Source organism: Phascolarctos cinereus, unplaced genomic scaffold (assembly GCF_003287225.1).
Source record: "Phascolarctos cinereus isolate Bilbo 61053 unplaced genomic scaffold, phaCin_HiC Scaffold_4;HRSCAF=312, whole genome shotgun sequence".
Taxonomy (NCBI): Eukaryota; Metazoa; Chordata; class Mammalia; order Diprotodontia; family Phascolarctidae; genus Phascolarctos; species Phascolarctos cinereus.
In genome coordinates, this window is record NW_027555847.1 from 73,823,924 (window position 1) to 73,848,659 (window position 24,736).

At 38.2% G+C, this 24,736-nt stretch overlaps 1 protein-coding gene across 7 annotated transcripts in view; it reads left to right on the top strand.

Moving 5' to 3' along the window:
- Nucleotides 1-24,736, top strand: part of COBL (cordon-bleu WH2 repeat protein) — a 336,290-nt gene that overhangs the window by 227,821 nt on the left and 83,733 nt on the right. For 5 of the 7 annotated variants that reach the window (XM_020981301.2, XM_078152259.1, XM_020981298.2 and 2 more), the window contains 2 exons: nucleotides 2,385-2,523; nucleotides 6,297-6,467. In XM_020981301.2, the coding sequence (XP_020836960.1) occupies nucleotides 2,385-2,523; nucleotides 6,297-6,467 (310 nt within the window). The remainder of the gene's footprint in view (nucleotides 1-2,384; nucleotides 2,524-6,296; nucleotides 6,468-24,736) is intronic. The other 2 variants (XM_020981299.2, XM_020981300.2) reach the window with 1 other exon arrangement.

Below are 24,736 nucleotides of genomic sequence, written 5' to 3' on the forward strand. Positions count from 1 at the left end.
TCCTACAAGAGATGACCCCATTTGCAGAGTGTGAATTAAGACAACTTTTGCCAAGGTTTGATCAGCCCATCTACTGTTATAGGGGTACCTCCTCTTATCTTATTTGAAAATTCATGCTATTTTCATTATTCATTTGAATTAGACCTGAAGACACACTATCTTCAGACTGCCCTTTTAAAAATTCCTACTTATTACCTGCAAAGGAAAATGGGGTTAGAAGTGTGGAAGGGACTAGTCATATCACATTAACATGTAGACACATTGCCATTTTTTAATTTGGGAAAACAGGAACAGAACCCTGATGATCAGAAAGGTGTGAACCCAAAAGACTGAAGCATAATGTCTAAATCCCTATTAGACTGTAAGTTTCATGTGATTAGAAATGTCTTATCCGATAAACTTCTCATGGTATATTCCTCAGTGCTCTGTACTCATAGTTGCTTAATGTCTAAATGAATGAATGAAGTAATAATAACAATTTAGGTTTATTAGGCGAAAAGAAAAGACAGTGTCAACATGTACTCAAATGTTTAGTGGATACAGAATAATACTCCTTTCAGATTACCTTCGTGTACTCTGTATGTATCTTATATGTACCACGTTGTTTGCATGTTGCTTTCCCCTATTAGAATGTGAACTACTTGAGTTCAGGGCTATTTTTGCTTTTCTTTGTATTCCCAGCACTTAGCAGGGTGCCTGGCATATAGTAAGTGCTTAATAAAAGCTTGTTGATTAATACAGTGAGTTGAAGTCACCAGACTTAAGCTAGATCCCAGCTTTTCTGAAGTAACTATATAATTGCTTTTGTATTCATCCTCTTTTCCTCTCTTTTGCTGTCTTTTCAAAATCTTATTATATCAGATTGGCTATGCATCCCTCATCATTTTCTCTTTAAACAACTCCCCTTTGTATCTTCTTTGAAAGTGAGGTTTGGTGTCTTCTGGATTTCATTCTTAAGAACTTCCTATTTCTCTTGAGCTGACTTTATCCTCTAGAATTGTTGGCCATGAGATCCTGCTTATACTTTTTGGACTCATTTTGCCATCAACTCTTCCTAGACCTACACAGCAACCACCTCTTTCACATGTTCTAAAAGAGAGTGGTCACTTCTCCCCAAGGTTCTCATTTTTTGCACTTCAACAACCAATTTCTCCTTGTTGGTAACATTCAAATACAGAATAACAATTTGTGTCATTGTTTACTCTCCTTTTTTGATGGATGACATTATTAAGGCAGGCCAAAGATTTATTGCTGCCTTGACTTCAGCAGAAACACAGACAGCAGATGCCTAGATAATTGAAGTCCCCCCATCACTGCTGTATAATGTCTTTGTATCTATTTTAGGATGTTTCCTGACTTGCTTCTCCTTTTATGGACTGTTCCCTCCTCCTGTCTAAGACACTCCCTCAAGTAGTGTCTCTCTTCATTGATCATCAACCAGATTTTCCATTGTGCTTTCCTGCCTTGGTTCTAGGATTTCCTTACCTAAGTAGATCTTTATATGCAATGTTGGGCCATCCATCCTTTTCCTTTCAGTCTCTTCTGTTCCTTTGCTATGCCCTTCCACAGCCTTATTCTAGTTATCCATATTCTAGTCTTAGATGCCACAAGAAGTCTCATTGATATCTGTGTATGAGAGCAAATGTGTCTCCTTGTGTTATGGTCTATATTGCACCTTGTTTATTACTTAGAGGTTGTGTGTTTATCTCTAGGCACGTAAGAATTGATTTTATTGTCGATTTCCTTTTGGGATTTTTTTCTCCTGTGAATTATTAGGCAGCTAGCTGGCATGGTGGATAGAGTACTGAACCTGGAGTCAGGTTTAAATCTGAGTTTAAATCTGGTTTCAGACTCTTACTAGCAGTCTGTCCTTTGGCAAGTCATATAACCGCTGTTTGCCTCATTTTCTTCATCTGTTAAATGGAGGTAATGATAGCACCTACCTCACAGAGTTCTTGTGAGGATCGAATGAAATAATATCTGTAAAGTGCTTAGCATAGCAGCTGGCACATAGTAGGCTCTGTATAAATGAAAGTTAGCAGTAGCTGCATTATTTCTTCTGTTATTCTTTCTACTTTGTAGCTAAGTGGCACAGTGTGTGCTATACCTGGATTCAGGAAGACTTCAGTTCACAGCTGGCCTCAAGATACCTGCTAGCTCAGTGACCCTTGAGCAAAGTCATTTTACTTCTCAAGGCCCCAGATGTCTCTCTAGGGCTAAGTCATAGAGAAGGTCCTTACCAAGAACTGCCTACACCAGTGAAACTACAGATCCAGAACCCCTCCCCCAGGAAACAAAGAACCAACTTCTAACAAACACATGTAGACTAGCACCTGCCCAATATAACTTCAATTTGACTTTTTCCTTTGGTTTTTTTTTTCTAGGTATCACAAGCATCACAGAACGAATTACAGAAGAAAAAGAGACGTGCCCCAGCACCCCCACCACCTCCACCACCACCATCAACTCCCCTCATCCCAAACAGGATAGATGATAAGGAAGAGAATAGGAAGAGCACAATGGGTGAGAGACATCTTTCTTCTCTTGGTTCATGCATGTGCCTTGTGTATTGGCTCTGCTCTAGTTTCTAGGCTTACCATTAATAATGAAAATAGGCTTGTTTCAGGGTTGTAGTGTAATGTGGAAAAATATTTATGCTGAAGAAAGAATGTCTGGAAATAAAAGCATTTAGTAGTTTGTGTCATCCCTGCCTGATGGCAGTTATGGGGGCACATGCATACTTTGTAGCTGAATAATATCAGCACAGCAGAAGGTAAGGCAAAAATGAAAGGAAGTCAGGAAGGAATAGGATGAGTATGAGTTTGTGTTGTGTGAGAGAGATTGGAAATCCATGCATTTGGCACCTGTGGAAGTATTTTTAAAGGACATCTGCTGAAAATGATTATTTATAGGCCCATGATATTTATACATCATTTGACCATGTTCAAGAACCATTTACTTTTGACACACCAAGTCCTCCTTGAAATTAATCCCCATTTATGAATTCTTCACATGGAGAAGCCCTGAAATGCTTCAAGGGGGAAGGCAAAGAAAAAAAGTAAACTTTAGATAACTTTTCCATAAGAGAAAGGTTTACTAATTCAAGAACAGAGATATTTAAAAATTATGCACTGAAAGCATTTCAAAAATGAATTGTATGAGAAAACAACTGCTGAAGAACCTAAAAAAGACAGTTATGAGAGAATACCCTGGTCCATTGGAGCTCATTATCCCAAATGATAATGTGCCTGAATGTGCTCTGTAATCACCTGCCTTTGACCATGTGTCTCACAGCACATTTAAGACAGTGTCTGCTTCTATGAGGGAGTTCCCCACCATGTCTTCTTGTGGGAGTCCAAAACTTTAATAAGAACCACTTGGCTCAGTTCACAGTCTGGGGAGTTCATTATGCTGAGAAATAATTGAGCCCATATTTCATATAAATCCATCTTTCCTTGGGAAAATCTTATTTTCACATCACCTTCACATAAGCCTTTTTTTCTAATTCCATGATGAGACAGCTCCTACCTGCAGCCATTATTTCTGCCAAACACCTGCTTGTTCAAAAAATTATCTCCGGCTTCTAGCAAATGACATATGTCCTACCATAGGCATATTCTTAAGGACTAAAGACTTATCCTCTTTTAAAACTCTCTCTAAAAATGGAGGTCCAAGAATTGTACCACTATGTCTAAGACTCCTTGTTAGAAACACAACTAGCAACAACGTGGGTTTGATCTAGTCAGACCTAAATCTGGACTAGAACTATCCTGTTTCAGGAGAGGGGAGGCACCTGCTAGTCCAACAAGAGGTTTCATTCTGCTTCTCCCTCTCCCATCTCTCTTTCTCTACTCCTTCCACCCTCTCTCTCCCTCTCTTCCTTCACTTCCCCCTCTCTTCTCTGTTTCTCTCTTTCCTTCTCTCTCTCTCTCTCTCTCTCTCTCTCTCTCTCTCTCTCTCTCTCTCTCTCTCTCTCTCTCTCTCTCTCTCTCTCTCTTTCCTTCTCTTTTCTCTCCTTCTCTCTCACACTCTTTCCAACTCCTTCTCCCTGCCTCTCCTTCCCTGCTCCTCCTCTTTCTTGTTCCTCTCCTTGCCATCCCACCATCTTCCCCTCTCTCCACTTCCCCCACCTCCCCTCAAGCACACATATACATTTATATTTCATCAGTATGAGTATTCCTTCCACTGAGCAGATCATACCTCCTCCTTTTTCAGAAGACAAACTTATGTTCCCATCTCTGAATTGCTCCTCAGACCTCTCCCAGCTCAGTAGCTTTCCCTGCTCTGGCATGATCCTCTGGTGTTTTTTTGTTTGTTTTTGTTTTTGTTTTGGCAATCAGGCATGGGAATTGGACTTTATATATGACTCCTTTACATGTATTCATGCAAACGCGTGCGCACACACACACACACCCCTCCCTACTATATTTGAATGTAACCGAACAGGCTAGACTAATACCACTAAATATGGGGTCATATACTAGAGAAAAAAGGAAAATCTTTGCAGTTTCTGAGGACACATTTTAGATGTATGGCCATTTAAGGGAGTAAAGCCATTTCTGCTTTTTTTTTAAAAAAGTAATTGAGTTTTTTTCATCAAGATGGTCTAAATGACAGGCAGAGTAGATCAGCTAACTATTTGTGCTTGAACTGCTCTTGCCTTCTCTATATAAAAATCATTTACTTCATAACATGAACCAAAAAATGTTAGTATTTTGCCAACCTGTGATTGGCCTCTTTCTTGTGTATCTTTTTAAGTTCGTGGACGACAAAGTATTGAGGGTGGTTTTTAATGTGTGACTTTGGGAAGTAATAGTATTACTTTATCATCACACTTTATGCATGTTTAATCTTATTAATATGTCTATGTTGTGGCCCAGAAAATATCTACCAAAATGAATTTTATTCTGCTTTAAGGAAGAAAAGGTGTGAGCAAGGTGAGACCAAAGCACATTATTTATTTAGATTTTTTAAAAAAGCCAACCTCTAATTTGACATGGTTTCGTTCTAGTCTATCTGGAAAGTATTCTGACACAATTAGAGAATCTGCTTAAAGAAAAAAAAACTCAAAAGTGAAGATTGATCGTCCCTTTTTCAGATTTGGAAGAGTTCACAATAAAATCAGTGACATGGCATTAATATTTTTAATAAATGATTTGGAAGAAAGAGTACCCAGTAAAATTAGCCAGTTAGCAGGTGACACTAGAATATTTCATTTCCAGAACCTTCATTTTCTAAATCGGTAAACTGAGGTCTAGTGATGTTAAGTGGCTTTCCTTGTGTTATACACGTAGCCAGTAGCAGAATCTCTTCAATGGCATTATTAAGTCAGAACCCCAATGTCCTGATTCTCTGTATTGCTCTTCCCACTACACTATTCAGCTTCTCTCCTAAACTCATCCATCTGAGCCTTGAATGAGGCAGTTGTAGAAGAAGTAACAGGAAGCATTCAGTGAGAAGCAGTGTGGTGTAATGGGCAGAGGCAGCCATGGAGCCTAAGCTGAAGTTCCACTTCTGACATCTGTACTGGCCATTTAATCCTGGGGAAGACACTTAAACTCTTAGTGCTCTAGATAGCTCTCAAGATCTCCAAGTTTCAGAGAAGATACCAACCCACATTGGTTAAGTTTCCCCTGGGAGTTCCTTATACCAGTGAAATCACAGGTTCCTGTCCCTGCCAGTATGATAGTAGTACATGTAAAACTCATCTCCCCAAGAAGTGCTAGGTATGGAAAGGTTTGAATAAATACATAGCTGATCAATCCATAACAACTTAGGGGGAGATTTTTTTAAGTAATACAAATTCATTCATTTAGTGACTATCGTGTGTTAAGGTATTCGTTGTTCAGCTAAAGTTAATAGTCCCTCTTAGCTCAGTAAACGGAATAATCAGTGCGAAGCATCTTACAGGCTTTAAAGTGCTATACAAATGTCAGTTACTATTATTATTAATAATAGGCATGTTTACTTTTACTCATTTTCATTTTTAAGCGCAGAATTTAGATTTTCATCTGCATATATCCACAAACTACATCTGCCCAAAACTACAGATTGTAGTTGGATGGACATTTTTTTCATTTGAGCCATAACACGTCCATCCGTATATAAAATGTACAAAATGCATGTGCGTTTGGAGCGTGTGTGTGTGTGTGTGTGTGTGTGTGTGTGTGTGTGTGAGAGAGAGAGAGAGAGAGAGGAGAGTCGAGTTGTAATCATATGTCTCAGATTTCTTTTTGAAAGGAAAGGTGTCTCTCAGCTAAAGCTTTGGAAGTAACTAGCCAATTGATTCCATATAGGTGTTGGACGGCAGGTGCCACAGAAGCCTCCTAGGGGCTCTCCTCGAGGCCCACCCCAGTTAGTGCTTCCCCCACCCCCACCCTACCCTCCTCCAGACACAGATATTGTGGATTCTCCAGGGTTTCACAGTGAAGCAGATGGGACAGAATCCTCAGAACTGGGACCCAAACGTAGGTGTTTTATTTAAACTCTGTCTTTACTGTTCATTTCTCTGATGAACTTCTAATGGTTGAGTTTCCAGACTTCCCATTCTGCTCTTTGGACATACATGTTTTTCCTTACCAGTCTCTCTCCTGAAATGAACAATGCAATATGTTGGATTTTTAACACGGAATGTGCTATGGATGAAATACTGGAGCATGCAGAGACATATTTAATTTGTGTGTTGTTAGAATTAAAGCCAGAGTGATACTTTTGTGGCCAAGGACAGTCAGTAAGGATATCATGTTTCTCTCATTAGAGATGTCTTTAAAACATCCTTACTGATAGCACAGCCCATTAAATGAAAATGTTGTTTTGTTGTATTTGGAGGCTAAGCATGGCAACCAGATACCTTGCAGGGTTTTTACCAATTCACAGTATTAACAGCACAATAGCTAATAGCTATTCTGCCCTTTTAAAAGTTATTGAATAGCTGGCTTCCAGGCTTTGAATGAAAACCCCCCATTTGATATAACAACATTAACACTACAGGAAACTTGCGTCCTTTGATGCAAGAATATTATAATTTTATTTGTACTTAAAACCGTGTATCATACCATCTCTATTTTCTTTGACTTAGAGATTTAAAAGAATATGCTATGTCAATTGACAGCTTGCACCTTCAAGGTATTCTTAAATTCCCAGTCCTTCTAATGTTAACAGCATTCCTGGTGAAGGAGGAAAATGAGGCATACCAGTTAGTCCATGATACTTATTGCCAAGATGAATCTTTTCCTTGTCTTAGCCATCCCTCGATGCCCAATAAGTTGAAATTAGGCTTTCTGATTGCCATCACTAATATGTCATGGTTTAATAAGTACCATAAGATAGTCTAGCCTAAAGTCAAGGGGTAGTAATATGGAAAAATCGCATCATTACCCAGGTCAAGCGCCTGCTTGCCTTTGTCTCTTTCGAGTGTGAGTCAACATGTGGTGATATTATGTTTTAAAGCTAAACCATCTTAGGAAATGTAAGTAAAAATAGGCCCTTGCAGCATTCTCCCCTCTCACTTTGACTCAGCCTTCATTAACTCTCTGTTGAAAAAAAGTATATTCTGCTTGACTGCAGTTGGACTGCTGCTAACCCAGAGATGTTGTGTATATTGTTGTTCAGTTATTTCAGTCATCCCCCAACTCTTTGTGACCCCATTTGGGGTTTTTCTTGGCAAAGATGCTGGAGTGGTTTGTCATTTCCTTCTCCAATTCATTTTACAAATGAGAAACTGAGGCAAATAGGGTTAAGTGACTTACCCAGGGTGACACAGCTACTAAGTGTCTAAGGTCAGATTTGAACTCAGGACCACCGGACTCCAGGCCTGGCACTCTTATCCATTGCACAACACATGCCATTGGAGTAAAAAAGTGGGATTCACATGCCCTCTTTGCTATTATACTTGGCCTCTGCCAAGTCCTTAATGTCTCTAGGCTTCAGTTTCCTTATCTGAAAGAATGAAAGGATTGGATTAAATGATCTCTAAGATTCCTTCTGGCCCTAGATCCTTTGGTTCTAGGATGTTCCCAAAGTCACATAGCTATTAAAGAAGCAGATCCATGAATGGGACCCAGGTCCTTTGATAATTCAATGAGATAGTCCTAGAAAATATGTTAAATTGAACTTCCCTTCATCTTTATTCATAAATTATTACTCCCAGTCCTCAAAACATGTTTCTTTCTTTTATTTCTGAAAAAGAAAACTTTCTTGCTGAAATTGTGATGTGTTAGATGTCAGATATGGAGGTATAGGCTACCAGGGTTTGGGAAGGGTACCCTGAAAGAGACCTCCATTCTTTAGGGAAAGTGTAAGAGATATTCCCAGAAAACTTCTGTAACTTCTTGGGCCTCTACAGTGTCAGGGAGAGAGAACATCTTATTCAACTTGATTAGAATTTAAAGAAAGTTAATTTCTGAGTCACGGCCAGGGCTGGGGAACAAAAGAAAGAAGGAACCTCAGTTTCTTTACATCTAATGGTTTAATTTCCTCTTCTGTGATGCCTCTTTTTGGCCCTTTCTTTGTGCTTCATTTCATTTGTGTACCTTCTACAATGAAACCTCCCCCCCATCCCCATGTCTCAAAGTAAACTAAGGCAAATATGCGGAATCACCTCCATACTGTTCCCTACCCCAGTTTACACACACACACACACCCCAACATCCTCACACAAAAATAGTGAGGGAAGACCTAAGATTCAAAGATGTTGTGGTGTCCTTACAGTCCACAACTGCGTCTTATTTCATCTTGTATCCCTTAGTGCCTAGCACAGTGCTTTGTTCTTGAGTGCTCAATGTCTTTTTGAATGAATCATTGAGAGAGTCATAAATTAAATCTCCCTCTTCTTCTTTTCCTCTCAGTTCCACTCCCCCACCTATCTAGAAATCATGAAACTCAATGAGTTAAAACCTGAATCTTTCTTTTCCATTAGTAGCACACAGTTTTGCCATGCTGTGTACGGATCATTAAAAACAATGATCCTATGTCCCTCACTGAACTATATGCCTTAGTGATACAGATCTAGGGGTAAGGTAGGGTGGGGGTGGCGGTGGGGGAGGAGAAGACAAAATGAACTCATTGTTTCCCCTTTGGTTTTATTTTTTTTTTCTCTAATATTTAACTGCAGGGAGGGCCTACCCTAACCCATTTCAAGGGACCTTACAATCCATTGATGCCCCCGAAAAGTTCAGATTAGATAGTTTATATTTCTCTCCTGGTCCTTCTTGGGCAGCTGCCTCTTTGATGTCACCTTGTCTTTTGGTGACTAGATATTCCTGGCTCCCTGACTACAGATATTCTTGAAACAGTTTCCAGCAGCTACACTTGTCAAGTTCCATGAAGCTCACTTGAATCCTCTCTTATTTGTGACATGAATAAGTATTCCTAGCAAATGTTTTCAAAGGTAACTTTTTCTTTCACATACACTGTAGTATTTTGACAACAACAACAACAGTGATCTGCAAAGATTGCTAAAAATGAACACAACTAGACAACCCTAAAGTAAAGACACTGTACTTGCCCTCTTGCACCCCACTCTGTCTTAAAAATAAGACTTAAGCAGAAGAAAGTAAGATTATTGATATAATTGTAGCCCATTCACCCACCTTCATCCACTTTCTATTATTCCTTGGCTTAGCCAACCTTTGAATCACTCTTACTCTGAGCCTTCCTTCCTCATCTTCTTTAATCATTCTGCTATCCTCGTATGAAACCCTTCAGATGGTTTTCCTCTCACACTTCCTCACACAAACTCAGATTCAGAAGGGACCAAAGAAACCTTACAGTCCCATACCTGAACAGTAATCTCTTCTATACCAACCCTAAACTGTGCTCATTCAGCTTCTGACTAAGAATGCACCATCTCCCAAGGTAGTTCATTTCCCTTTAGGTAGTTTTCATTTTCCTTCCATCACAAGAGAATTTGCCCCTGAAGCTTCCACCAATCAATCTTGCTGTTGCCTTCTGGAACCAAGAAGTCTTGTTCTTCTTCCAGATGACTGTCCTTCAGAGACTTGATGCCCACTCTCACATCTCCTTTAAGTCTTCTCTTATCCAAGCTAACCATTAACATCCTCAGTTCCTAGATTCTCATGTGATGTGATCTCTATTCCCTCCCTTGTCCTGGATGCTTTCTTCTGGAGGAACTCCCAGTTGTTAGTGTCCTTTTTACCAGTCATCACTCTGACTCATTTCCATCAAGCTGGGTTCTTGCTAGGCCCAGCATCCTTGGCTCGACCATAATTACAGCTTTTTGTGTAAATGTAGCTTTTTCTCCCCGTGTTAAAGCTTTAAGCCATGGTTAAAGTTTTCCATCAGGTCACCATTAGTAGATTTACCTCAACTCAGAATTGGGAAAGCATTCTTTCCTGGTCAGTAGTGGGCAAATATAGCTGTATTTAAAAAAGGAATATTCTCTGTAGTCAAAAGCGCCAGGTTATTAGCTAGAGTGACTCCCCTAAGTCTTTAAAGGGGAATGCTGAGTAGAAGGAGTCCTACGCTTTCAAATCCCTTATGTCATACCCTGGACTGAGACCATAATCTAACTTTGGCCTGTTCTGTGCTTAAGGTACCCCATCTGTAAAGTGGGAATAATAATACTTATACTGCCAGACTCAAAAAGTTGATATGTAAATAGCAGTTTCAAAACATTAAAAGTGTGATAGATATATATTGTGCTGATTATGGTTATTACTATTATTAAGTTCTTACCGAAAAGCTCTATAGCACATACCCTTCAATTTGCCATGTGCTTTGCTCATAAATACTAAGATTGTGAAACATTTTCTTTGTGCCATCATATTGGGCATTAAAAATTCACTTCAATCCTGTTGGATAAATGGATAAAGCTGTAGTTTATGTGTAATATACATACATATATATATATATATATATATATATATATATATATATACACACACACACACACACATATATACATATATATGCACATATGTACATACATATATACACATATATATATATGGATATTATTTGAGATCTCATTTTCCTTTTTTAAAATGCCAAGAATTAGCCCCAACCCTTACTCTGTAGTTGCTTCTCATCTGTGATTGCCATTTTTTAATTTGGAGAATATAAGACATGCTCAGATCAAGTGAAAATAGAGAAAAGAATACAATGGCAAACATTGACAGTTATCTAGCTAAACTCAAATACCTGACAGTCCAATATGAATCCAAGCACAGAAATATAAGAGAATTCCAGATATTCGAAGTACACCACCACTTCAAAACTCTGTTCCCATATGCCCCAGTAGATTGTTAAGGATGCTGCTCCGGGAAGGGATTTGGAGATACTGACTAACCTTCCCATTCAGCAGCCCTGTGGATCTTTCAAGCAATTGGCTACTGAGATGGAATGTTAGATTGAACTTTAGTTCAAGAGAGAGTAAATTCTATTCAGAAAGTATGTTAAGGACCAGTTATGTGATAGGCATTAAAAATACCAAGACAAAAACAAAACAGTCCCTGCTCTCAAGAATCTTGCATTCCCCTAGAAAGTAGTATTTTGTGAGTACCAACAAACACATGGACTTGTAGAAGAATTTGGAAATAAATAAAAACTATAAATGTATCAGTCATATCTTCTGTAAATTCTTAACAATAACCTTTAAAATGCAGGCATACAAGGATTTGTGCAAGTAGCGTAGAATTAAATTACAAATGAATACTTCTCTTGAGCATAACTGAGCATATTTATAAACAAGATCATTCAGCATCACCATTCTAATTCCATCAGGCAATAGATGGGGAAAGGGAAAGACCTTCCATCTAGATATGTGTCCGCCCACTAAAAAGGAAAGTAGTCATATGCTTTTTCCCTACAACTATATAACTACTTCTGACCTAGTCAGGTCACATATAGCTACTATTTTTCCTTCTAGACTTTTCTTCACTTTCCCCAGAGAGTTAAAGGCAAAAACTATGCCTTCTGCATTTCAAACCCTGGGCCAGATTTTATGGTTTTTATGAGTACTGCCCTTTTTTTAAAGGATAGGTCAGTTTTGAATCAAAGGCGTCTTATTCTGTCAGCAACAGAAAGTCACCTCCCCAGCCCAGTCACATAAATAATTGTTTATCCCATTTCTAAAAGCTGTTGTGTAAAGGGAAATTGATAGAGTTGGGAGGTAAGAGTGACCATTATTACACCCCCATTCCTAACATCTAGAAGGTAATCAGGTCAACAGAGAAGAACTAAACTAATTGGATTCTAACCACAGCATCTCTTTCTTCTAGATCCCTTGACCTTTGCTATTTTGTCTAGAGAAGTTCTTGGTAGTAATTAGCCCAGTCACTATTCAGAAGCAGTAAGAACTAGTTCCATCTTAATTGTAGAAAAAATGAATATCCATGAGAGAGATCCTATTTTGGGGCCTGGCAAGAAGTCAGAAGGAGAAAAGCTGTCATCTGGGTCCTTAGTTTGGCTGACCATTACCCCTTTTCGTGTATGATGATGGAACGCATAGCTATGCCTCCTTGAAATTGAGTTCATGCTACAGAAAGTTCTTACTTTTTAAAGCTACTGAAGGAAAGGCTGAGAGAGGTATGTGCTCCAGGAACAAAGGTCTGTTTTCAGCTGTTGCTTTGTGTCCATTAAGACTCATTCCTTCCTCCACAATCCATGACATCACCTTCTTCCTGGCAGCCCCAATCAAATAAGACAGCTGTCTTATTAGGCAGCCCCAAGCTTGACTGGAAGAATACTTTATTACACACAATCTGAGAGAAATAATTGTGCCACATCATTTCTCAAACTTATGTGGAGCAGAAGTCGTTGGTAAATAGGCCTTTTAGGGATGGATTTGAGCTGTCCTAGAGTGGATAGTAAGAGTCCGTTTTCTTGGGACAACAGAACAATTGTTTTGCCTATTTGTTCTTAAATCTTTTTATGCTCATTAAATGAGCTTTCCCATTAACCTTTAGACATCTCATCACATAGCTGTGTTGTGTGTGTGTGTGTGTGTGTGTGTGTGTGTCTGTGTACATCTAAAACAATGCATTTGTGCTTGTGGGTTTTTTTCTTAACTTTCTAATCAATGGCCAATGATTTGATCTGTACTGAACTTTTAACTTGCTTCACCCACCCTGTTTGCATTGGGCCTGTTTGAGTCACATGGTTTGCAGTGCTGCTAATGAATGGACCGTTAACAATCGATCTATTACTTATCCCAATTAAAGGAGTTTGGGGATTGTAGGGTCACTGCACATGTAGTTTAAATTACAGTCCCTTAAAATGGTTTGAAGTAGAACAGATTAAACTTTCAGTGGCTACCTTTTCCTTGTGTCTTCTCTTTTTGGATTTATTCATGATATCTTTTAGGTGTCATTGGATCACAGATTTAGGACTAGAAGGGACCTTAGAGACATCTTAGTCTAGCCCCCACTTTCTTTTACACATGAGAAAGTTGAGGCCCAGAGAGGTGAGGTTCATTACCTAAGGTCACCCAGGCAGTAAATCAGGATAGCTAGAATTTGAATCCAAGTCCATTTACTCCAAATCCAGACCCTTCCACTGTACTACCTGCCTTCCTTTATTATTAAAGTATGAATGTATGGGATATGAAGGGGAGGGGGTTGGCTCACCTCCATTCCTAAATGATGTAGCTAGATAAAAGCACCCTCTGTGAACGTCCCCATGCTATTTCTTCCTTTGTGTTTTAGTTCATGGGCCTGGGTTTCTTTCTAAAGACCTTTGTGGAGATTGGAATGAAAGAAAGGAAGCTTGAATTCCAGAAAAGTGTAAACTTATTAATTTGTTTTATTATATTAATATGCATATAACATGTATTATAGTAATATTTTATATTATAAAGAATATGATATTGTTTTATCATTACATTATTAGGAAGAATCTAGGCTTTCAGAGCCATAGCCAAAGTTGAGGCAGTGGGCTATGGTAGAAGATCCCTGGATTAGGTAGGTTGTCAAGACAACCTGAGTTCTACTGTCTCTGCCCCTAATGTGCTGAGTAACCTCCAGTAAGTCAGTTCTGTTCTCTGGGGCCCAGGCTCCTCCCATGTACAATTAGAAGGTTAAACTAGGTTACACTAAAATCTCTTTCAGTTTTGTAATTCTATAATCTATGATGATATCACATGAATGTGTAGAGTAAACGATAATAACATTTTTCTTTTGATGCTGTGCCTTTCTTGGGAATGAATTTCTGCCATGACTTTAAAAGTTGGCGGGGGGAGTGGTTGGGGCAAATAGCCCACTTACTGTATTACAGCAAAATGGCTAATTCTAAAAGTGGGTTGAAATGTAATTTTTTTAAAAAGATTATTTTTTTAATGGAAAAACCCTTCACCTGCTATGGGTTTAGGGAATCATAGAGGCCAGCTCAGGTAAGCACCCTTCCCTATCAAGTGTGTGTTTGCCTCTGAAATTCCCACTGGCAAGAATGTGAGCCACACAGCTGCTCTCCCTGCTATGGGAATAGGCATTGAATCCATGAAAACAGGAAAAGGATAATGAACAAACTGCCCTTTCACGGAAAATTAGAGGAAATCGTTGACTGTGGGAGCAGCCTGATAGGAGTACTGTTCCTACTCAGAAACAGAGCAGAAAAAAAGGTAATCTCCTTTTTCCTGTGTGATACCCACTGAACCAACTCCATCCGTATAAATGAAAGTACTTCAGGGTTAAATGGAAAGTAGGGACTAAAGGAGTGTGTTTAATTTAGGATCAGGGAGTAAAAGTAGTATAGATGTGGTAGACTGAGGGACTTTCTTGGAGTCAGGAAGGTTTAAGTTCTGTGTGACTAGGAACAAGTCATTTAACTTCTTGGGGCCCATAGGCAACTCCCTAAGACTATAATAAGTTATGCTATAGTTGTCAATCTGCATTGGTGACTGGGGTTTCCACACTGAGAGTTTCCTACCCAGATGAAATCATAGGTCCAGAGCCCTCCTAAAAAGAGAAACCACAAATGGATCGTGGTTATCAGTATGCTTAACTTGTAAGTTAAGAAAGTAAAGTATTCTTCTTTTATATTTACTAAGTCTACTCAAAATCTTATGCTATGTATAGTTTTAAGTTCTGTAACTTAAGAGGGATGTGGACAACTTACAGAAACTGGTCAGAAGAGAGTCACAAAAATTAATAGGAAAGGAGAAAGGAAGTGAGATTATTTAGCTGAAGGGCAGATTAATAATTGTCTTGTGGGTTATCATAGAAAGAATTATGACTTGCCATCTTCACTGAACACAGAACAAGAAGAAATCGACTTTGACTGAAACACAAAAGAAATTAAAATTAGGTGAGAAAAAAATGTCTTGACATTGAAGCTTTTAAGACATTCTTCTGCCTAGGGTGGCTTAAGTCTGTGGGGAAGTTTTAGCCTGAAGATAGAGGGATGAATGAGTTGACTGAGAATGTTAGAGTGTTTAGAGCCACGGAGACCACCATGCCTTTCTTTTTACAAGTGGGAAAACTTAGTTCCAGAGATTTTGTGACTTCTCCAAGGTCGAGTCTCAAAAACTGCTCAGGCCTGCTAATTAATTTATGATGATTTGGCTTATAAAAGCTAAAACCTTGATAAAAGTAAGTTATATTTTAAATGGTTACAGAGAAGAGGTCATGCTTTTGAAGCAGTTGTCTCTTGTCCATATGAGTCTTCTAGACTCATTTGTGTAGAGAATTTTATGAACTGATGGCTGAATGGTCCTATAGTCTCTTAATCTCCCAAACCCTGCTCTTATGTATTCAGATATATATTCTATTAGTTACCACTTTTTGATAGGTAAATCAGACATCTTAGTATAAAATTAAAATTATTTTTATTTGTTCTTTAAGTCCTACCTTTTCAGTATGGACCTGTGATTTTGGCAGTATAGGAATTCCAAGTGTGGAAACTCCCCCCCACTGAGCAGACTTGCAGCTTGTCTGTAGCTTGTGTTCTTAGAGAGTACCCCAAAGCATTGTCAATGGTCACACAATTTGTATGTGTCAGAAGCAAGACCTAAACTCAGATCTTCCTGGCTCCCAGGCCAGCCTTTTATTAATAGATAACCATACTGCCTCACTTTTAAAATTGAGGTTCTAAAAATTCATTTGCACTTGAAGTGTATTCTTAAATTAATCCATTATTCACTATATACAGATGGCATACTTTGTACCCAGCCCAGTGTTATCATGGTCAAAGATGCTTGACACATGCCTCAGCCACTAATCTAAACCATTTTAGCAGAGCCTTCAAGAATTCAGTAGACTATGAAAACAGACTACCCATTCTGCCCTGGAAGGGGCAGTCCATCTATACAGTGTTTGAAGCCCATTAGCAAGAATTATGGGAGAAACTTCTCCTGACTTTCCACTCAGTATTTCCATTGGACAAAAAGTAGTTTTTCCTCTCTCTGGGTAACTGGATAGTGTCAGCTTTCATGGGCATTATAGTATTTGGTAAGTGAGTGATTTGGCTGGACTGAAATAGGATTCCATGAGCAGTGCTAAAATCCCCAAAGCTCCAAAATCAATCTCGATGGTAGACCTTTTATTTTGTCATGGTGCTGGCTTTACATATTTTCCCATTTGTTTTCCCCCCACAGTTTATTGTTGTGCATCATTCCCTACACATGGCAAGCGCTTCTGACAGACTTTGCCTCTTCCTAAGACCTTCATATCTCTGGTATTTCCTGGTGCCTTTCCTACCCTCCAGCTCTCCGGCTGTACCTCTCCACTTGTAGGACTGACATTTTGACTTCCTCTCCTCTCAATATGTATATCACCCCACAGTTATATGGGTTGATTTTGCTAAGGTTTCTGTGCCTTTGTTAGGAAGTAAACTTATTTTTATATGTGAATTCTTTATTATTGTAGACTGACCTCTCTTTGAAATTCTCTTTTTGTTAGCCCATGGATATGTTCCTGTGAAAATGAGTGATTGGTTTGTTTCATTGTTCATTTCATTATAGACTTGATCATATTTTTATTATATGCTACTCTCCCTTGAAGAATTTATTCAAACACATTACCGTATTATTTCTCATTTTGTGTTGAGCTAGATGAAGACTGTCCCTATTATAAAAGTGCATTCAATTTAGATAGAACTGAGGTGGGCAGCATGGTGGAAAGAGGCCTGGATTTGGAGTCAAAGAATCTACGTCTGAATCTTAGTTATGCTATGTGCTTACTTTGGTGTCCTCAGACAACTCCCTCAGCCCCTCTGGACCTTGTTTTCCTCACTTGTAAAGTGAGGGCGTTGGATTTTGTTATTTCTAAGGTCCTTTCCAGTTCTCAGTGTGATTCTGCTTAAATCCATTGGATTTGCCTTGACCTCACCTGGCAGGAGAGGCAATCTGACATAGTGGATGGAGTGCTTTGACTTAGAGTTGGGGAGATCTGGAATCAAATCCTGCCTCAGATACCTGCTAAATTGCATGAGTTTGAGTGAATTATGTAACCTCTCACAGCCTCAGTTTTCCATTCTGTAAAATCGGAATACTTTTGTGAGAGTCAAATGAGATAATGTATATAAAGCCCTTTGCAAACCTTAAAAGCAACTATTATCATTATTATTAAATGAAAATATTAAAATTGGTTCAACAAACATGTATTAGGTACTTGCTGTGTGCCAGACACAACAGATACAAGTACAAAAAATGAAACAATCCCCACCTGCAAGGAGCTTACATTCTGATGAGGGAGAAAACAAATATATGGGAAAACATAGTGTACAAATATAAAGTGAGTGAGAATAATATATGCAAAATATGAGAATAATATATGCAGGAAAGGTATTTGAGGAGAGAGGGTACTCGTAATTGGGGAGGATCAGGAAAGATTTCATGCAGAAGATGAACAGCCCCAAGAGAATCAGACCACATGCTGTATGTCCAATTTATCAGTGTTATATAAGTAAATGAAGCCTTAGCCCTAAGCATCCCACAGGTTCTCATAGCAATGTACTGTGCTATCTGTATAGCCACCCCTCCCTCCCACCAAAAAATATTAACATATCTAAGTCTTTGGGGAAGTACAAGATTCCTTTCATATCTTTGGCTACAGATCAGGCTGCTGACGGCAACCTCAAAGACCATCAGACATAGAGAAGAGCTCAAGAGAACACTAGTAATAAATAAATTCCAAGTTCAGAATTTGGAAAATAAAACTAACATCTAATGCTGTTTTTTATGTGATTTGGGTGGTTATTTAATGTTAAAGATATCATTAAATTTGAAGTATTTATCATTTCTCTGAAAAAGAATTTGAATTCTCCCTACTCTAAGTCAGACAAATTCAGTATATTATTTGTCCCATGTCATCTGGTGCATTGCATTGGAAATATCAGCTGTTACCTGACATGTCAACGTGGCTGAGATTTGTTATTAATTAAAGGCTAGGTGTTATTATTTGGTAGATGAGGGTATAACGTTCATTTCAAAGCATCACTCATCTGTTATTTTATCAGTAGGAGTCCATTCTAGATGGGTATGGTAGACTCTGACAGAGCTTGGTCTGTACTGGTATAACCTTGGAAAAGGCAAGGTTACCCCCTTGTCACAATGAGGTATTTATTTGGGTAGGATTTCATTGCAAGCATATACTATTACCTCCATAGAATAGAAATTAGTATTGTTTCGACCCAACCTTAATGTCAGACATCAAGTGAGAAACAAATAAACTAGAGATAACTTTTAAAGAATTTTTTTTAAAGACCAGCTAAGACGTGCCTTCATTTTTCTTTGGAATAAAAGACTTCTGTCACATAAAAGTTGTGATTATTTTACCTCATTTCAGAACTTTAAAAGGGGAGTCCAAATAAGGAAAAGGTAATGTCTGCCAAAATGTTGTGAAAGCAACAGGATTTGTGATGATTTATGACTCAGATCTCTAATGTTGTAGAAAATTAACAAGAATTCTAGCAACAAATGCTTATTTGAGAAGTATCTACTATAAAAATTTTAAAAATGGTGGCTAATAGGCATCCAGACTGTTAATAAAGAGACTGGAGAAAGTCATGGAGTTTATTGGTTATAATTCTCTCTTTTTGATTCAAATGTGTGATTTCATCTGTTAGAGGAACCACTCACAGTAAGGAAATTTACCAGTGCAGATTAGTAATTCTGCAATTCATTGGTTTAGAAAGTTGCCTGTAGCACTGAGAAGTTACTTTTCCAACCATCAACTAAGCAGTATGTATGAGTGCCAAGACTTGAACCCAAATTTTCCCAACAACGAGGCTAGCTCTCTGTCCACTATACCATGTTGCCTCTCATGACTCCAGGTTATAAATATAGCAAATCTAAAATCTAGAATTCAAGAATTAAAGTCAAGCCATATTGAAAAGTAAGATTCACAGATGCATGCTCAAAACAGAAGGCAAATGACTGGTAACCACCTTATTATGTCAGCTTCTTTTAACCCCCAGGCCAGATTTTTGTGACTAAAATAACTACAAGATTATGCCACCATTGATTTGGTTAATTACCACAATCAATATGAAGATAATAAAATATATTCGTGCTTTATTTTTAATACTACCTCAGTGAACTCCTATGATAGAGAATAGTGGCCTGATCCACTACTGAATAAAATCCATTCTAATTCAGTAAACTTTTTTTTTGAAAACATAAAAACTTCATGGCCCTCTACTGACAGTAAAATATTCTGGCCTTAGAGAATTATGCTGAGTAAGGAGAATTTACCAGGTGAAGTGCCTTTTCTGACACACTTTGCTTTCCAAGAAATTTTTAGTTCTGGCTCAGCCTGAGTGTGTTCCATGGCTAGGCCCTTCCTAATCGGTTTTATTTTTATTTTGTTCCAATATTAGTAGAGGAAAACTAATCAGTTTCACAGTAGTCTAGTTCCAGCATGTGTTCCTCATCAGATATTTGAACCTGTGGCTCTCATACTGAGAAGGATGGCTAAAAGCACCATCTTCATAAAAAAGTCTGTTTTGATGCCCCATAATGATATGAGATAACCAGATACCCCAAAGGCTACATCAATAGAGTGAAAGCTTAAACACGATCTATTAACCTATGAAAGTTTTGAGTTTGGTCCCAGTTGGGAAAACCAGTCCAGCTAAATATGAAGGGGCTGGCCACCAGTAGGGCATGGGAGGCTAAGTGATGAATTCACCAGCCATAGAAATTCATTTAAAGAAACAGAGAAGATGGTCCTCACCTTTGTCCAGTCCCCTTCCACTTCTGCAATGACAGGAAGGGTAGGGGCACCAAGAATCACAGAGCTTTCAGGCCAATTATGTACATTCATTTAACTGTTTGAATGAGATTTCACCTACAACCAATAAGGCACTTGTTGATTAATGCTGCCTGGAGAAACTGAACTATATCATTACATATGTACCTATAAATAAATAAATAGATAAAAACAGAAGACACGAAGAAGAGATAATTAAATGAAAGGATAGCTCACTGTTACTCTTTGGAGAGACAAGTAAAGGAATTCATCAACTTCGGCTTCATTGTGCCCTAAAGACAATGAAAAAGATTTCATGGGATCTTTGGTTCTTACTCCAGAGCTGGAAGGGATCTTAGAAGTCATTTAGTACAACCCCCTTGTTTTACAGTAAGGAAACTGATGCCTTGGGAATTTTTGACTCAGTCCAAGTCACACAAGGCAGTAAGTATGAAGAGCCAGAATTTGAACTCAGGTTCTATGATTCCAGGTTCTTTTTTTTCCACTACACCATATTGTATCCCAAATTCTGGTCATTTCTCTTTAGATTGTTCATGTTGACCATAAGCAAAAAGACATACATAAAGGTAATAGCAGCTTATGCCCAACATATGTCCCCAAGAATAAAGACATATAGAAAGTCTATGAAGAGCTTGCTGTGATCCAAACCAGATTTACTTAGACTTTGATACAATTTTAATACAAAAATGGGCACAGAAGGAAGGAGAAGATGATGATGAAGATGATGAGGAGTTGGGATTAAGAGTAACAATTCACATTTATGTAGCACTTTAAGGTTTGTAGAAAACTTACCTCACAGCAACGTTGTGAGGTATGTAGTACAGCTGTTATTAGACCTGTTTTGTAAAGGAGGACGCTGAGGCTCTGACAGGATTCAGTGACTTGCTCATGATCACAAAGCTAAATGTCTAAAGCAGAATTTGAACATATATCACAAAAAAAAATCAAAGAATTTTTCATAAATTTCTTTTGCATTTATTTAGTCCAGTCTATCCCTGAAAAAAAAAAAGTCTCCTGTCTCTAAATACCCTATGAGAAATACCAAAGACTTTGTAGACTACTGTGAAACCTCACTTCTGTGTATCATGAATACTACCAGAATAAAGTCAAAAGGCACTAGACATGGAAAGCACAAAACACTTTTGTTTTTTAAAAAAAATGGAATTGACTTTATTTCAACAGAAAAAATATTTCCTAGTCTCAGTATTATTTTCTAATGAATGAATAAGTGAAAAAAACATTTGTTAAGCACCTGTTATGTGCCGGGGATTGAGCCGGTGAGCTAAGCACTGAGGGCAAGAAGATGGTCCATGCCATCAGTTCTGTGTATGCAGTTAGACAATTAACTAGTGAAAGGTAAAAATCAACACCATTTTTGAAGAAAAGGTGAAGATGAGAAGAAACTACATGCAATTACAAGAGCAACTTGATGTTTTCCAATAAGCTATTGAAGTTAAGAAAAAGGAAAATTAATGAACAAAGGAAAAGGCATTGACTGTTACTGTATTTACTAATATAAAATAGCCATTACAACAAGGAAGCCAGAAATGCCTAGAAACCTCCTTAGCATGAATGGTACACAATTAGGAATAGTATTACCTCATAAAACAACTGAAGGAAAAAAGTCTACAGAAATATCTTAAGGCAGATCTCTCCAAGATAGAGATTCTTAACCTTTTTAAGTGTGTCATGGACCTCTTTGGCAGTCTGATGAAACCTTTGGACCCCTTTTCAGAATAATGTTTTGAAATGCATAAATTCAATAAAATGCATTAAGAATTTTAAATGCATAAAATGATATACATAAGATTATTAAGAAGACCAATTGTATTAAAATACAGTTATGAACAGACTCACAAACCCCAGGTTAAGAATCCCTTGTGATCTATTTAGTTACAAAACTGAAAGAACAACACTTAGACAATAAAAAAGAAACAGATTTTCCAGTATTTTTATCATTTATTTTCATCATTGGTGACACTGATGATTCTAGCATGATAATCTGAGAGAGTAGAAATAGAAATAAAGAAGAGTAAGTTGGGGGGCAAAAAACATGCTAAAAGTAACGTAATTTTGAAGTATTGATGGATTAATTTTCAAGATAAGGCAAAAGAGAAATATAACAAATTATTAGGGGAAAAAACAAGCAATATTTTGGGGCAGGTAGGTAGTGCAGTGGATAAAGCATTGGCTCTGGAGTCAGGAGGACCCGAGTTCAAATGTGGCCTCAGACACTCGACACTTACTAGCTGTGTGAGCAAGTCACTTAACCCCATTGCCTAGCCGCCAACAGCAACAACTTTATCTAATATATGTTGGGCACTTGTTCTTACAATCTTAGAGAGTTGCCTGAGGCGCTGTGAGATTAAGTAATCTGTTTAAGAGTCACAGAGCCAGTTTTATAGAGATAGGACTTGAATGCAGGTCTTTCTGATTCTAAGGCAAAGTTTCCATAAGAAAATTGTCTGTACCAGTAAAATCGCAGATCTTGTCACCCTAAAATATCATTCCCCAAAGAGGCCATAGAGAAGACAATAATTACCTGCTGGTGTGCCTAACTTCTCAGCTTAATAATATTTATGTGAAAATGACCTACACACATATTGAAAGTATCTGTGATGAAAATATGTTTTGTTTTTGTTTTTGCTAGGCAGTGGGGTTAAGTGACTTGCCCAGGGTCACACAGCTGGTAAGTGTTATGTGTCTGAGGTCGGATTTGAACTCAGGTCCTCCTGAATCCAGGGCCAGTGCTCTATCCACTGTGTCACCTAGCTGCCCCTCTTCGATAAAAATATGAAAAAAGAATAGGTAGGCTTTTGCAAGTTATTTCCTACCACAGATCCCTTCTTCAGAGACACACAATTAACTGGTTTAGAGAAGATAAATTTATTAATTTTAATTAAATTCTCTTGGGTTTATTAAGTTCAATGATTCAAAAAAATAAATTAACTCCTTAGAACAAAATACAGTGTTGAGGTCACTACACCAAGAAGCAGTCTACCATGAATATAATCAGATCGTACAATATTCCTCAATTGATGCAACCACAGATAAATTGGTTCAGTGGGCCCAATAATTATCAACAAGCAAGGAATATAACAGATATATAGAGAAATATTGATAAATATAAATACAGACTTGCCAAAAGTGTTTTCCTTTGTTATGGAAGCTTTTCTGTATGAAATCCAAAGAATGGAGGGATGGTAAGGTCCTCAGATGCTCCTCTTTACCAGTAGCAACGTGGTGGTTGTATCATATTCCAGAATACTGCAGTGTCCTTACTTAAATGACTGCTCACAAGAAATCAGCATCACAATCTATACTGGAAAAACTAATCGGATAAAAAAATTTGCGATGTGTGATCAGGTCCAGCGAGTTGGTCCATATGTCTTGCAGTTAGACAATGAGCTAAACTCGGAACCAAACAAAAGAAAGAAAATAGATGAGATTGCCCCTGGAAATTGCACAGGTCCTTCAATGATTCCATAGCCTGCTTGGATAGAAAAATGCAGTTTTCTGATGCCAGGATCCTTCCAGCGATGGATTTGTCTACAAACCATGGAGAATCACAACTGCATGCAGCCCGAAGGCGATGGAGAAATGCATGATGGGCTTAAGTAGGTCACAGCATATTTCTAACACAGTGACTAATACGCAAAAACTAGCGTCAGAGATGGCAACAAGGGATGGCAGATAGACAGCCCAGATTTTGTACTTGGATCCAGAGGATATTCAGAAACCTATAGGAAGGCTTTCAATGTATTGGGTAGATCCATTATAAAGGATTGCTAGGAAGGTATGGACAGGAATCACCCAGGATAAGAAGGTGTGGATTGGTTGTGATCTATAGTGATGGAGGGAAGGAATGCCCACAGAGCAAAGATCATGGATCCAGTGGGGCAGCTAGGTGGCTCAGTTGATAGAGCTCCGGCCTGGGAGTCAGGAGGACCTGAGTTCAAATCCAGCCTCAGACGTTTTACACTTACTAGCTGTGTGACCCTGGGCAAGTCACTTAACCCCTGTTGCCTCACCAAAAAGCCAAAAATAAAGATCATGGATCTACTAATATATGAGACCACAAGGAAAGCTTTGTCTGATATTAGAAGAACATAAGCTCCTTGAAGGCAAGGACTAGTTGAGTTTTGACTTGTACCTGCAGCCCCTAGCACGGTTGATGCTTAACAAATGTTTGAATGAACTTTTTGATTTGTTATAGGCCCCATCTATATTATTAATTGATCTGTACTGAAAAAGAATGTAATTCATGACTGAGTTTTACCTTTTTATATCATCTCATTTCACATCTGAAGGCAGCAAGATCAAATAGAACCTGTTGCTACTTTAGAACTGGGCCAGTTCACCACCACACTATAGAGTTTCCATGGCAATACCACTTTTGTAGCAGGGACAGCAGTGGTATCACTTCATACTCTTAGAAGGAAAAAGATAACTTCTTTCATATTTAAAGTGGACTAAATTTGAATATGTTAAATCTTAAGAACAGGGTACATATTGGACACTATGTAACCTCTTCTTGCTTTTAGCTAATTCCAGTTCTGTTTCTCATGGTG